The sequence below is a fragment of the Eubalaena glacialis genome, chromosome 11 (assembly GCF_028564815.1).
Source record: "Eubalaena glacialis isolate mEubGla1 chromosome 11, mEubGla1.1.hap2.+ XY, whole genome shotgun sequence".
NCBI classification, from domain to species: domain Eukaryota; kingdom Metazoa; phylum Chordata; class Mammalia; order Artiodactyla; family Balaenidae; genus Eubalaena; species Eubalaena glacialis.
In genome coordinates, this window is record NC_083726.1 from 24,969,645 (window position 1) to 24,984,497 (window position 14,853).

The 14,853-nt window shown below is 34.7% G+C and overlaps 1 protein-coding gene across 2 annotated transcripts in view; it reads right to left on the reverse strand.

Moving 5' to 3' along the window:
* Positions 1–14,853, reverse strand: part of CFAP54 (cilia and flagella associated protein 54) — a 303,497-nt gene that overhangs the window by 58,279 nt on the left and 230,365 nt on the right. For both annotated transcript variants that reach the window (XM_061204898.1, XM_061204897.1), the window contains 3 exons: positions 11,692–11,865; positions 10,054–10,277; positions 646–819 (listed from right to left, as the gene is read on the reverse strand). In XM_061204898.1, the coding sequence (XP_061060881.1) occupies positions 646–819; positions 10,054–10,277; positions 11,692–11,865 (572 nt within the window). The remainder of the gene's footprint in view (positions 1–645; positions 820–10,053; positions 10,278–11,691; positions 11,866–14,853) is intronic.

Genomic DNA, 14,853 nt, shown 5'->3' on the forward strand with positions numbered 1-14,853 from the left:
ACAAACTTCACCATAGAACAGAAAAACATGGTTATATTTATCAACACATTTTATGAGCCTAGCAAAAGCCTCATACAGAAAATATCTGACAAGGATAGCACAAAAAGGAAAAATTATAGTCCAATATTACTCTTGAAAACAGTGGCAAAAATTCAATATGAAACATTAGCAAACTGAATCTAGTAAAATGAATACATCATGACCAATTTGAGTTTATCTCAGGAGCACAAGGCTGATTTAACATTATAAAATCAATTACTATATTAAAAGAGATAAATGATAAAATCCTCTTAATAGATACAGTAAAATATTCATGATAAAACTTCCTATCAAAGTGGCAACAGGAAAAAATTTCCTTAATGTGATAAAGGATAACTACAAAAAAATATTAAACATCATATGTAATGGTGACACATTGGAAAGTTTCTCTTTAAGTTCAGGAAAAAGGAAAATGATCAACATGAGTCCAACTTTCCTAGGATCTCTTAATTATTTAACATTCATTCTGCTAGACAACATAGATTCTAAATTGCTGTATATTTCTGTCTATATGACAAGAGGATCTTTTCTACTCTTTAAGTTATAATGGCTTCATTAAACTTTATATCCAAGTGTAAGATTTAGCTTTATAATTATATTACATACCATAGGTTCTGTTTCCTTTGGAGGTTTTTCCAGGGGAGGAATGTACCACTGAAAGCAAAGTTCTTTGTTTAAAGCTTGTGTTGCTACAACTGAGGACACCACATCTCCATATGATGGGCTGGCAAAGAGTTTTAATGATAAATTGGAGTGTAGAGAACTGTCAGTTGTTCCTAGCTGGGGAACAAACAGAAACAACAGCTTAATTGCTGGTAATGAATTTATTCAATATTTAAAACATTCATTCAATTTTCATTCAATATTGACTATTGGAAAACTCAGGGAATCATCCCAGCTTGTTTTATGGATGTAGGTCTTAAAACTGCCCCTGATTACCACAGAGAAGATTCTTTTATAGAAAAAATATATTTCAAAACCCAGTGAACTCAGCAAATGTCTTCCACTTTGGTGAATATTCAAGAGTAAAGATCTAGAGGGAAAATGTCCATGCTATCATTTCAGTCTCAAGGTCACCATATAGTCTAAGAACATCTTCTACTTTTCTTCTTGTTTATTCACTGGTTTGGTTTGGTTACAATTTATTATCTACTTTCCAATAGCATTCTTTGCAGTACCATATGCAAAATAAGACACAGTTTTTATTCTAAGAGGTTAAAATCCATTACTCTCATTCCCTCTTTAAATGAATGTAGCTGATTTGTAAGTTTAGTCTTGGTGGATCTGGGTCCAGCTCATTTGATGGAACTTGGTCCCTGAATCAGGAGTTTTCAAGAAACATAAATGTGTAGACTGCAATTGGCAATTTCATAAAATATTTACTTAGTTTTTTAAGGTAGCTAAGAAAGTAAAGCATAAATGCTATCAACAAAATAAGAGTCTAGCCAGAGAGATAATAATGGTGATAATAATATCTCAACTCTATAAAGGATTTTCTTCAATGGAGTACAAACTATTTTCAAAATTAATTTCTTGTTATTCCCAAGATTACAGCATGGTAGCTGGAAAGCAGTTCTTCTACTAAACTCTTGACATCTAAGGTGTCTCAAAGGCTTGGTGACCAAGGGGAACATGTCAGTGGCTAGAAAGAAATGCCTGGTGTTTCTATAAGAAATGCCTGGTGTTTGTACCTTCCATTTCTGAGTCTATTCAAGATACAATAGAAGACTGTCAATGCACAGTCTTCAAAATAAAAATAAAGAGAGAAATAAATACATTGGCCTTTCAAGTTGTCTACCGATAAAAGAAAAAATATGCCTGGACTGAAAGGTAATATCAAAGGTGAAAACTATTTAAAAATGTCTAGAGACTATCATAAAGGGATATGATAAGCCAGAATCCTCATTTATTAGCACTATGATACTAAAAACACGACCAAAATGCATAATAAATAAGATTATTAGGGTTAAATAATCATTTAAAAGTGCTTAATAAAGATTAATTCTATTTCAGGCAGTTCACCAAAAAATCAGGTAAATAATTGATTCAGAAAAAAATTCTCACATTTTTCCATATCTGAGTGCCTTTCAGAGGTTCTGACTATTTTAGCAAAGAATTCATATTTAATAACTAGCTAAGTGGAGAAAAATAAAAAGCAAATACCTTCTATTTCAATATATATAGTGTTTATTAGCATGATGGCCTAATAATAATAAACTAACAGAAATCAATATTAAAATAGGGCATTTAATTTTCTATTCACTTTTTAAAAACATAATATCTAATTGCTAATGGGATTAATTACATAAGCTAGTCGATGGGCTATACACTGAGTACTTTTTTTTTTTTTTTAGAAATTTCATGTAACGTCTGAAACATTTATATTAACATATTTCTATACAAATAACCCAAAGAAAGTTTAGTATTAGTTGTTTGTTTGTTTTTTTATACTGCAGGTTCTTATTAGTCATCAGTTTTATACACATCAGTGTATACATGTCAATCCCAATCGCCCAATTCAGCACACCACCATCCCCACCCCACCGCGGTTTTCCCCCCTTGGTGTCCATACGTTTGTTCTCTACATCTGTGTCTCAACTTCTGCCCTGCAAACCGGTTCATCTGTACCATTTTTCTAGGTTCCACATACATGCGTTAATATACGATATTTGTTTTTCTCTTTCTGACTTACTTCACTCTGTATGACAGTCTCAAGATCCATCCACGTCTCAACAAATGACTCAATTTCGTTCCTTTTTATGGCTGAGTAATATCCCATTGTATGTATGTACCACCTCTTCTTTATGCCTGTCTGTTGATGGGCATTTAGGTTGCTTCCATGACCTGGCTATTGTAAATAGTGCTGCAATGAACATTGGGGTGCATATGTCTTTTTGAATTATGGTATTCTCTGGGTATATGCCTAGTAGTGGGATTGCTGGATCATATGGTAATTCTATTTTTAGTTTTTGTTTGTTTGTTTTTTTAAACATCTTTATTGGAGTATAATTGCTTTACAATGGTGTGTTAGTTTCTGCTTTATAACAAAGTGAATCAGTTATACATATACATATGTTCCCATATCTCTTCCCTCTTGCATCTCCCTCCCTCCCACCCTCCCTATCCCACCCCTCTAGGTGGTCACAAAGCACAGAGCTGATCTCCCCGTGCTATGCAGTTGCTTCCCACTAGCTATCTATTTTACGTTTGGTAGTGTATATATGTCCATGCCACTCTCTCACTTTGTCACATCTTACCCTTCCCCCTCCCCATATCCTCAAGTCCATTCTCTAGTAGGTCTGTGTCTTTATTCCCGTCTTGCCACTAGGTTCTTCATGACCTTTTTTTTTTTCCCCTTAGATTCCATATATATGTGTTAGCATACTGTATTTGTTTTTCTCTTTCTGACTTACTTCACTCTGTATGACAGACTCTAACTCCATCCACCTCACTACAAATAACTCCATTTCGTTTCTTTTTATGGCTGAGTAATATTCCATTGTATATATGTGCCACATCTTCTTTATCCATTCATCCGATGATGGACATTTAGGTTGCTTCCATGTCCTGGCTATTGTAAATAGAGCTGCAGTGAACATTTTGGTACATGACTCTTTTTGAATTATGGTTTTCTCAAGGTATATGCCCAGTAGTGGGATTGCTGGGTCATATGATAGTTCTGTTTTTAGTTTTTTAAGGAACCTCCATACTGTTCTCCATAGTGGCTGTATCAATTTACATTCCCACTAACAGTGCAAGAGTGTTCTCTTTTCTCCACACCCTCTCCAGCATTTGTTGTTTGTAGATTTTCTGATGATGCCCATTCTAACTGGTGTGAGGTGACACCTCATTGTAGTTTTGATTTGCATTTCTCTAATAATTAGTGATGTTGAGCAGCTTTTCATGTGCTTCTTGGCCATCTGTATGTCTTCTTTGGAGAAATGTCTATTTAGGTCTTCTGCCCATTTTTGGATTGGGTTGTTTGTTTCCTTAATATTGAGCTGCATGAGCTGTTTATATATTTTGGAGATTAATCCTTTGTCCGTTGATTTGTTTGCAAATATTTTCTCCCATTCTGAGGGTTGTCTTTTCATCTTGTTTATGGTTTCCTTTGCTGTGCAAAAGCTTTGAAGTTTCATTAGGTCCCATTTGTTTATTTTTGTTTTTATTTCCATTACTCTAGGAGGTGGATCAAAAAAGAGCTTGCTGTGATTTATGTCAAAGAGTGTTCTTCCTATGTTTTCCTCTAAGAGTTTTATAGTGTCCAGTCTTACATTTAGGTCTCGAATCCATTTTGAGTTTATTTTTGTGTATGGTGTTAGGGAGTGTTCTAATTTCATTCTTTTACATGTAGCTGTCCAGTTTTCCCAGCAACACTTATTGAAGAGACTGTCTTTTCTCCATTGTATGTCTTTGCCTCCTTTGCCATAGATTAGTTGACCATAGGTGTGGGGGTTTATCTCTGGGCTTTCTATCTTGTTCCATTGATCTATGTTTCTGTTTTTGTGCCAGTACCATATTGTCTTGATTACTGTAGCTTTGTAGTATAGTCTGAAGTCAGGGAGTCTGATTCCTCCAGCTCCGTTTTTTTCCCACAAGACTGCTTTGGCTATTTGGGGTCTTTTGTGTCTCTATACAAATTTTAAGATGATTTGTTCTAGTTCTGTAAAAAATGCCATTGGTAATTTGATAGGGATTGCATTGAATCTGTAGACTGCTTTGGGTAGTATAGTCATTTTCACAATATTGATTCTTCCAATCCAAGAACATGGTATATCTCTCCATCTGTTGGTATTAATTTCTTTCATCAGTGTCTTATTGTTTTCTGCATACAGGTGTTTTGTCTCCTGAGGTAGGTTTATTCCTAGGTATTTTATTCTTTTTGTTGCAATGGTAAATGGGAGTGTTTCCATAATTTCTCTTTCAGATTTTTCATCATTAGTGTATAGGAATGCAAGAGATTTCTGTGCATTAATTTTGTATCCTGCAACTTTACCAAATTCATTGATTAGCTCTAGTAGTTTTCTGGTGGCATTTTTAGGATTCTCTATGTATAGTATCATGTCATCTGCAAACAGTGACAGTTTTACTTCTTCGTTTCCAATTTGAATTCCTTTTATTTCTTTTTCTTCTCTGATTGCCGTGGCTAGGACTTCCAAAACTATGTTGAATAATAGTGGTGAGAGTGGACATCCTTGTCTCGTTCCTGATCTTAGAGGAAATGCTTTCATTTTTTCACCATTGAGAATGATGTTTGCTGTGGGTTTCTCATATATGGCCTTTATTATGTTGAGGTAGGTTCCCTCTATGCCCACTTTCTGGAGAGTTTTTATCATAAATGGGTGTTGAATTTTGTCAAAAGTTTTTCTGCATCTATTGAGATGATCATATGGTTTTTATTCTTCAATTTGTTAATATGGTGTATCACATTGATTGATTTGCATATATTGAAGAATCCTTGCATCCCTAGGATAAACCCCATTTGATCATGGTGTATGATCCTTTTAATGTGTTGTTGGATTCTGTTTGCTAGCATTTTGTTGAGGATTTTTGCATCTATATTCATCAGTGATATTGGTCTGTAATTTTCTTTTTTTGTAGTATCTTTGTCTGGTTTTGGTATCAGGGTGATGGTGGCCTCATAGAATGAGTTTGGGAGTATTCCTTCCTCTGCAATTTTTTGGAAGAGTTTCAGAAGGATGCATGTTAGCTCTTCTCTAAATGTTTGATAGAATTCAGCTGTGAAGCCATCTGGTCCTGGACTTTTGTCTGTTGGAAGGTTTTTAATCACAGTTTCAATTTCATCACTTGTGATTGGTCTGTTCATATTTTCTGTTTCTTCCTGGTTCAGTCTTGGAAGGTTATACCTTTCTAAGAATTTGTCCATTTCTTCCAGGTTGTCCATTTTATTGGCATAGAGTTGCTTGTAGTAGTCTCTTAGGATGCTTTGTATTTCTGCGGTGTCTGTTGTAACTTCTCCTTTTTCATTTCTAATTTTATTGATTTGAGTCCTCTCCCTCTTTTCTTGATGAGTCTGGCTAGTGGTTTATCAATTTTGTTTATCTTCTCAAAGAACCAGCTTTTAGTTTGATTGATCTTTGCTATTGTTTTCTTTGTTTCTATTTCATTTATTTCTGCTCTGATCTTTATGATTTCTTTCCTTCTGCTAACTTTGGGTTTTGTTTGTTCTTCTTTCTCTAGCTCCTTTAGGTGTAAGGTTAGATTGTTTACTTGAGATTTTTCTTGTTTCTTGAGGTAGGCTTAGAATTGCTTTTGCTGCATCCCATAGGTTTTGGATCGTTGTGTTTTCATTGTCATTTGTCTCTAGGTATTTTTTGATTTCCTCTTTGATTTCTTCAGTGATCTCTTGGTTATTTAGTAACGTATTGTTTAGCCTCCATGTGTTTGTGTTTTTTATGTTGTTTTCCCTGTAATTCATTTCTAATCTCATAGCGTTGTGGTCAGAAAAGATGCTTGATATGATTTCAAGTTTCTTAAATTTACTGAGGTTTGATTTGTGACCCAAGATGTGATCTATCCTGGAGAATGTTCTGTGTGCACTTGAGAAGAAAGTGTAATCTGCTGTTTTTGGATGGACTGTCCTATAAATATTTTTTATATTTATATTTATATTATGAATTTTCTATTCACTTTTTAAAAATGTAATATCTAATTCCTAATGGGATTAATTACATAAGCTAGTCGATAGGCTATACACTGAGTACTTTTGATATGTTTGATTTATTGTTTGAAAGGAATGAAACAACAGACCTACCAGAAGCACTCTTGTTCGCCACGTCCTATAAACAAATCACTTTGCACTAATCAAATATTTGACCTTACGCAGTCTGTCACAGTCTAAACACGAATAACTCAGCATTGTGCAGCATTTTAATCATGTCCTTTTTTTTTGGAATTTTTAATGTAATTTGTTTAGCACTTTTGTTTTTCCATCACAAAGCTTCAATAGACTTGACGACATACAGCTTCACAAAGCTGATGAGCATGGCATGTAGCAACGATGGTTCTGGAAAGGCATCTACTTCTTTGTGGGGGAAAAGCGGGTTGTATCAAAGTATGGAAAGAGTTTGACTGAAATAGCCTCCTGAGTGATTAAAGGCTCAAAAATGTTATTATAAAAATCAGCCAAGCTTGGAGTTTATTTTTTAAAAAATCCAAAGGCTTTATGCTCATTTTCTGTCTACCCCAGTGAAACAAACACATGATTAGGTGGCTTGCAACTGTCAGGCAAGTGACAGTGATCTCCAGATCTGATTATCCTGGGAGAGTGTTACACTAATTATATCCCCCCCCCAAAAAAAGAACAAACGGGTGAAACAACTCTTTGATAATATTGCTACCATTCGAAATATCACATGTATTGATATTTACACTGTACTCAAGGTTGTACGTTTGGAGCGTCATCCTTAGGAACTGGATAATGATAGGCTGCCCTTAATACTGAAATAGTCAAGCAAAGCTCCTTTCAGAACAGTATTTATGAAATCACACATATTAGTTTCCAAACTCTTATAAAATATTCAGAAGAATACATCCATTGAAACTATAGTTCTCAACCTTCCCATTCTCTCTCCCTTACTCCAAAACACCTGAGGTGTCTGGGACATGTGGCAGTAAACCTCAAGGTAGTCTCGGTTCCGAGGATGGGTGAACCAGACTCTGGTGTTAGACGGAAACGATGTGACCCCACTCCACAGTTTCCTGCACTGTGAAGGGCCAGACATTAACGATACATTCCTGGCCTTTCCACCTCCTCTCACTCCTCTCCCTCGAGAGAGTTACTTGATTGGTGAATTTGAGAAAAAGAATTTTGAATATGCATTATTCTGCTCTCTCTGCTTCGGAGCATACTGTTTGTAGGGGGTGAACAGTCTCTGCTCCTTCATGCAACAGATTTTAAAGGGTTTGCGTCCCCACAGATTTTAAGTAGGCCTGTAATGATCCCCCTCCCCGCCAAAACCCCCAAGCCTGGATTGGTAGAACTGTAAACTTTGCTAATCACTACTAGGGAGACCATTTACCAGTAAATATAAACCATATGCTACAATATCAACTTTGTGATTCATAAAGTTGGGTATTTTTTAATTCCACCATGGCTTACTCTTTTATTTCTCAAAGATTTAGAATCTGGGGTAGGAAATGGAGATGCTGAGTATTGGCCATCCCAATAGCCCAGAATCCAGAAAGTAATTTGAAAAATCCTCCTATGTGGATTCCAATACACTGCCCTGGGGCCAACTCCATAACCCCACTTGAGGATCACTTCTTTAACTGAATTCTTAAATATTCCTTAGTAGGTCTTTCCACTACTTGTTAAAATCACAGTTTATTCACAGTCGCCCTACTCTCTTGTTCCAAAGAATGATTTTTTAAAAAATAATTTTATTATTATTTACCCCAAACATAAGGTTACTATACTCCAGTAGGATAAAATGAGAAAAGGTTCCCATTTGGAACAAGCCACATTTTCAGGTCACTTCTCTCGGATCGTTGAAAACAGAAACATGAACGTGTCTGGTATGGGCAAGTCTATAATTATAAAAATTAAAGTACTGTATGGTGAAGTCCAAAGTCAAGATAATTCAAAATAAATGAATGTTTTTTTCCTATTTTAGAAAGAATTCTACGCAAATGACTTGATTTATTCATTTCACAAATACATATTGAAAACCTACGTTACGTCCTCTTAAGTTTTCTAGTATAATCTCAAACTCTGTATCTCAGAGCTGAACATACCAGCCTTCTCCACAAACATTCTCACCCTCTCGCTTCCACTGTATCTGCTAATGGTGTTACCATGCTCTAATGATCACAGAGGTTCCAAATGATGAAATAAACATTGATCATTCTCTTGTCTTCACTTTCCATCTCCACAGGGTCACTAATCTGTTTTGTTTTGTTTTGTTTTCAATTTTACTGAAGCCATATCTTTTACATCCATCTCTTCCTTTCCATTCCTATGGTCATAAGCTTGGTTACTTCTTCAGCTCTTTCTTGGATAACTGCCTTTCGTTTACACTTTCCCAATCAGCCCTACACGCTATTGACAGTAGAAATAACATTTTAATTTTCATATTCTTTCTGCTGTTAACCCTGCCATTTTCTCTTTAAAAGCATCCCTGAAGTGCTGCAATTTTCTTTTGTGCTATAACTCTACCCATCTCTCTCTGCTACCACACCAGAGCTATGCACAGCGACTATGCCTTATCCATTCCCGCTTCCTCTACCAACTAAGAGTGTCTGGCATATTGTTAGTATTCAACATATGCTTGTTGAATATACCAAATTTGAAACAAATCTCTATTTTTACTAAAACTCTGTACTTTTTCCGTGTCTTCCAATTCATCCATTTTGATAGTTTATTTTAAAACTACTATTATTCAAGACCCTAGTAGCTTAAAAAAAAACTTCATTCATACTCCTCTTTTTATGTCTCTTCAATAGGTAACTTAAAAGAAGTTTCCATATTACATATTTTGGGAAAGCCCATCCAATTTAATAACACTTGCCCCCCCAAAAATAACCTTCAAGCTTTTAACTTTACTTTAAAAACCTTCTCTTTACTATTTATCACACTGATGATTATAAAAAATACACAGAATGAATTTTTTTTTTACTACATGTGTAAAACAAAGGTACAGAAATTGGGCATAGATTTAGAAACTCAGTCTAGTTTTCTTATAGGGTGATTATATTGAAATTTGTATAACTTCTTGGCAAAATGACTCCCTGAGAGATACTGTTATGTGTAGGAATATAGAAAATTCTGAGACATTTTGAAGATTTATGAGAGCAGCAGAACAGGACCTAAGAAAACAGAAAATCCAGGACGTCTGGTTGGCCTCTCTCTGGTAAAACAGAAACAAGCCTTCCCAGGAACTCTGAGGGAACTAGAAACCTTTGTGCCAGCATTGAGGTTAATGTGCTTCTTTCGGACATATAAGGATGATTCTAAGAAGTCTTACAAAAATATATAACGTTTTAAAACATTACCTTGCTTGATGAGTCATATAAGAAATTTTCTGGAAAAGATGGATTTTCTATGACTTGAAATAGTTCTTTTGGAAATTCATCAATACAAGAAGAAGAATATAGCTGTAAGAATCTTTTAAGGAAAAAATGCATTTCTTTTTGGCGCAAAATCAATCCAGAGTTGAAAAGAGAAGTGAGAAGTGTGTCATCTGGCAAAGACGTTCCAGATCCTGGCTTCAGAGATGCTTAAAGGAAAAAAAAAAAAACCAAAACACTAATATAGAGTCATGTTAGATAACAAAATGGTCTCAATATTGTTGGCCTTCGTTCATTAACTTTATTCCTGTATATCCCCACCTCAGCTAGTGGCTGCCCATGACCTTCCTCCATTTTTCAAGCTTATACACTAATAGAATTGCTTATGGCCAAGCTTAACAATGCAAAATATTCTATCTAGCTGTCTTATTTTGGATTTTTCCCCCCAAAAAAACTTAAAGCAAAAATGTAGGTGCAGGTAATTTATTTGAAAACTGATGTCAAGTGAGAGAACTGGAAAAGTGTGATAGAGAGAAGAAAAGAGCCGATAAGAGTTATGAAAGGGCTACAGCTATGGACAAGGAGGGCTCAGTCCTGCTGAGGACCTCCTGGAAAAAACATGTAACATTGTTCCATCAATGTTACAACTATCTACCAGTTCCCTGCCTCAGTAGTTGCAGGTTACTGCTGAGTGTGTGGAATCCCTGGTACTTCCAGGCTGTCCTGCCTGCATGCTGGGCCGTAGTAACTTCTGAGAAAGCCCAGAGCAGAAAGCAGTAAAATGTGGGCGATTGACATGGGAAGCACCAGCAGGTGAATCCAGAAGTGAGCTGAATTGATAAGGGGGAGGGCATCACCAGGGCCTGCTGCGCTGGCTCATGTCCACTTCCTTTGCCATTGAACTCTTGGCCCCACCGTGATGCACCTTCTACCCAACACCTTTCCGAGTGCTTGTCCATCCCATGTCTAACTCCCAATAACCATGCTGAGCCACTCCATGACTCGGCCTATTTGCCCTGCTGGCTTCTCCATCACTGGGCGCTGGCATGGTCAACCTGTCTTTTCCAACTGTTTGCCAAGAAGCAACACTGAATCACCAATTTTATGGGCACAGATAAACACGTTGTCACAAAAACATAGGAGGAACTGATTTAAAGCAGATTATACAAGTTTTTCTGGATATTCTTTAGATAGCATCAATGATTTAAAAGAAAAAAAAACTGAACAAAATCCAAAACTTCGTGGAGTTAAATATCCTATCTTTCTCTTTACACACTGGATTCTGGAACACTGTCTCCTTAAAGCCAAAATTTCACCTTGTTCATTTTATAAGCTGTCACATTATGGTCACTCTGATTCTTAACCGTTTTGACCCACACACCACATTGGCAGTCTTGGGGGATGCCTCTGGATGCCTCCTTCTAAGGATGTTTTTAAATACATTGAAATACAGTTCTATCCAAAGGTCCATGTATCTCAGTTTAAGAACCCCTAAAATTTCCATCTTCTGCTGAGAGTTCACTCAGAAAGAAGTCAAAAGTATTTTATAATTCTAAATAAGAAATATGACTTAAACAATAACTGGAAAGGAATATATTCCTTCTTAACACAGCAAAGGCCTACCTAGCAGTTTGCTCATATTATTAATTCTTTGCAGGTGAATATAATAGCGCAGCAGAAGAATCCATGTAATATCCACTTTAATTGGGGTTTTTTTCCTAGTATCTGCATTCTCATATATCTCATCGCTAGGGTAAGAGAATGTACAGGCAGTCTGGAAGGCAACTTGGTAATTATCTGAAAGTAAAAAAAAAAAAAAAAAAAATTGGAATACAAATATGCTTTCCTTGAAAAATAACCATATGTGAAAAAAGAAAAGCAAAACTCATAAAGGAAATACTGACGCTTAGGACTGCATTCAATTAAAAAAATTTTTATATCACAAAAGACACCAAACACAAAGTTAAATGACAAACCATAGACTGAGAAAAGATATTTAGAATACACAAATTATTTTTTTTCTACTATGTAATCAATAAGAAAAAGTCAGATAGTTCAACAGAAACATGGGCAAAGAATTTCAACAGGCAACTCATAGAAAAGGAAACCCAAATGGCCAAAATTTTTAGCATCATTAAAAATCAGATAAATGCAATTTAAAATGAAATACCATTTCACATTCCTCAGGAATTAACAGAAACTAAAATCTGAAAATAATAAATATTGTTAATAATGTGAAGAAACCAGAATTCTCATATAGCACTTGTGAAAGCAAATTCCTGGGCAGGGTCTAATAAAATTTTAAATGCAGATACTCATATATGTGTACCAGGAGTCTTGCAGAAGATACTCATGGCAGCATTGTTTGTATTACCAAAAAAAAGAAAAAGGAAACTTGAACAAATAAATACAGGCATTAATTTGATGGCATTTAAAATGAATTAACTAAATCCATAAGGGAGAAACTATAGTCCATGGGACAAATCAGGCCCATGCATGTTTATGTATGACCCATGAGCTAAGAATGGTTTTTATATTTTTAAGTGGTTGAAAAAATTTTAAAAATAGTATTTTGTGACATGTGAAAGTTATATGAAATTCAAATGTCAGTGTCCATAACTAAAGCCTTAATGGAATACAGCCATGTTTATTCATTTACATTTTGTCTATGGTTCCTTTCACATTAACACAGCAGAGTTGAATAACTGCAACAGAGACCACAAAGCGTAAAATATTTACTATTTGGCCCTTTATAAAAACATTTACTGACCCAGACTTTGCTCATGAAAGATAAAGTGGAGAAAAATACCTAAAGATAATAAAGTAATATAGAGACATCAATAGCCTCCACACAAAAACAACAACCAGTAGAAATCTAATGAAAAAATTTTGCAATACCAATAAAAAGGTAAAATATCCAGAAATAAACCTGACAAGAAGTATATAAGATCTATTTAAAGAAAACATTAAAACACTCCTAAGGGACTGATATTTTTTTAAAAGGCATGAACTAAAAAATATAGGACATAAAATATTCTTGGTTAAGATGACTCAATAGAAGAAAAATATGTTATTTCTAAGATAAAATATAAAGGTAATGAAACTCCAATGAAATTATGAGAGAGCTTTTTTAACTAGACAAGCTGCTTCCAAAGTAAAAAAAAAAAAAGCCATAAAAGACAAGAAAAACAATTTTGAAAAGAAAGAGTAATGAGTGGGGATTTACTCTAATAGATATTAAATGTATTATAAGGCTACAATAATTAAAACTGTGTGGTACTGAAACCTGAATAGGCAGATCAATAGGAAATGAGTAAAAAGTACAGAAATAGGGTAGCCATCTGGAAAAACTAAAGTTGTATCCATTTGTTATTTTTTACATATTCCAAATAGTAAAAGGGTCCGTGGGATAACTTATTTATAGCCTCAGAATAGGGGCAAAACCTTTCTAACTATGACATAAATGCAAAACTTATCAAAGAAAAGGTTAATAATGTATACCATTTAGAAATAAAAAGTTTCTTCATGGGACAGAACCACCATAAAGAAGGCTAAATAATAACTGATAATTGAAAAAATATATTTGCAAATAATATCACAGTTAAAGGGTTGATTTCTATAATTAAGAGCTTCTACAAATTTTTAAAGAAAAGGCAACAGAAAAAAAACAACTCAAAAAAAAAAAAAAAAGAGCAAATCATGGGCAGAAAGTTCACACAAAAGATGCTTAAGCTTAGTCCTAGTAAGAGATGTGTAAATTAAAATTAAATCTTCCCTTCCTACTATATTGACAAAGGTTTAAAAATGTTTATAATATACCTGTGTCAACAAGGGTATGGGGAAAAAAGACCTTTTATTAATTACTGGCAGGAAAACAAATTGGCATAACCTTTATGGAAGGTGTTTTGCAAACCTTATCAAAATTACAAATGATTCTACCCTTTGATCCAGAAATTTTCCTTATGGGAATTGACCCAATCAATATACTAGCTTATGAACAAAATTTTATACATATATAATTATACATATACTATATATATAAATCATATACATATGATATTTATAAATATACATATATATCATATATATGTAAAACTTTGTACATAGGTTAGTATATCTATTGGGTCAATAGATATATATGTGATATATATATATATCTAGAGCAAATCTGTATGTAATAGCAAAAGGGTAGAAACAACCTAAATATCTAGCAAAGGAAGACTGATTAATTATGGTGCATCTTTATAAAGATTATGCAACAATAAAAAGAAGCTACGTATTGATTTGAAAAAAATTGCCAACAGATACACTTACATTAGGTTGAAGAAAAACAACGAGGAAGGAACATAAAATTATGCATACTAATGGTTATACTATTATTTGTATTTTTAAGGGAAAAATATGTCAGTGTATTAGTGTGCACCATATTGGTTCACTCAACATTTTTCCTAATCTCTGAATGTGCTTACTTATATTGAAGAAATTGCAGAGATAAAAATCACATTTCTGAGATTTCCTTGCAGTTAGGGCCCTGGATGAGATTTAGGTTTCAAAAATTCAGTGCATTCACAAAAGACCTGAAGTTGGCACTGTGCTAAGTGGTGTGAAAGACAAGAGTCAAAGCATCTTTTGCTTGTGTGGATTCTGGCAGAGGTGGTGTGGCTGGTGAGGCTGCAGCTAGAGCAGAGTCTTCCTATTTTGCAGGCAGATTTCTGATTCTACAGCTTCCCTTATGCTATGGTCTGAACGTTTGTGTTCCCACCCTCCTGAAATTCATATGTTGAA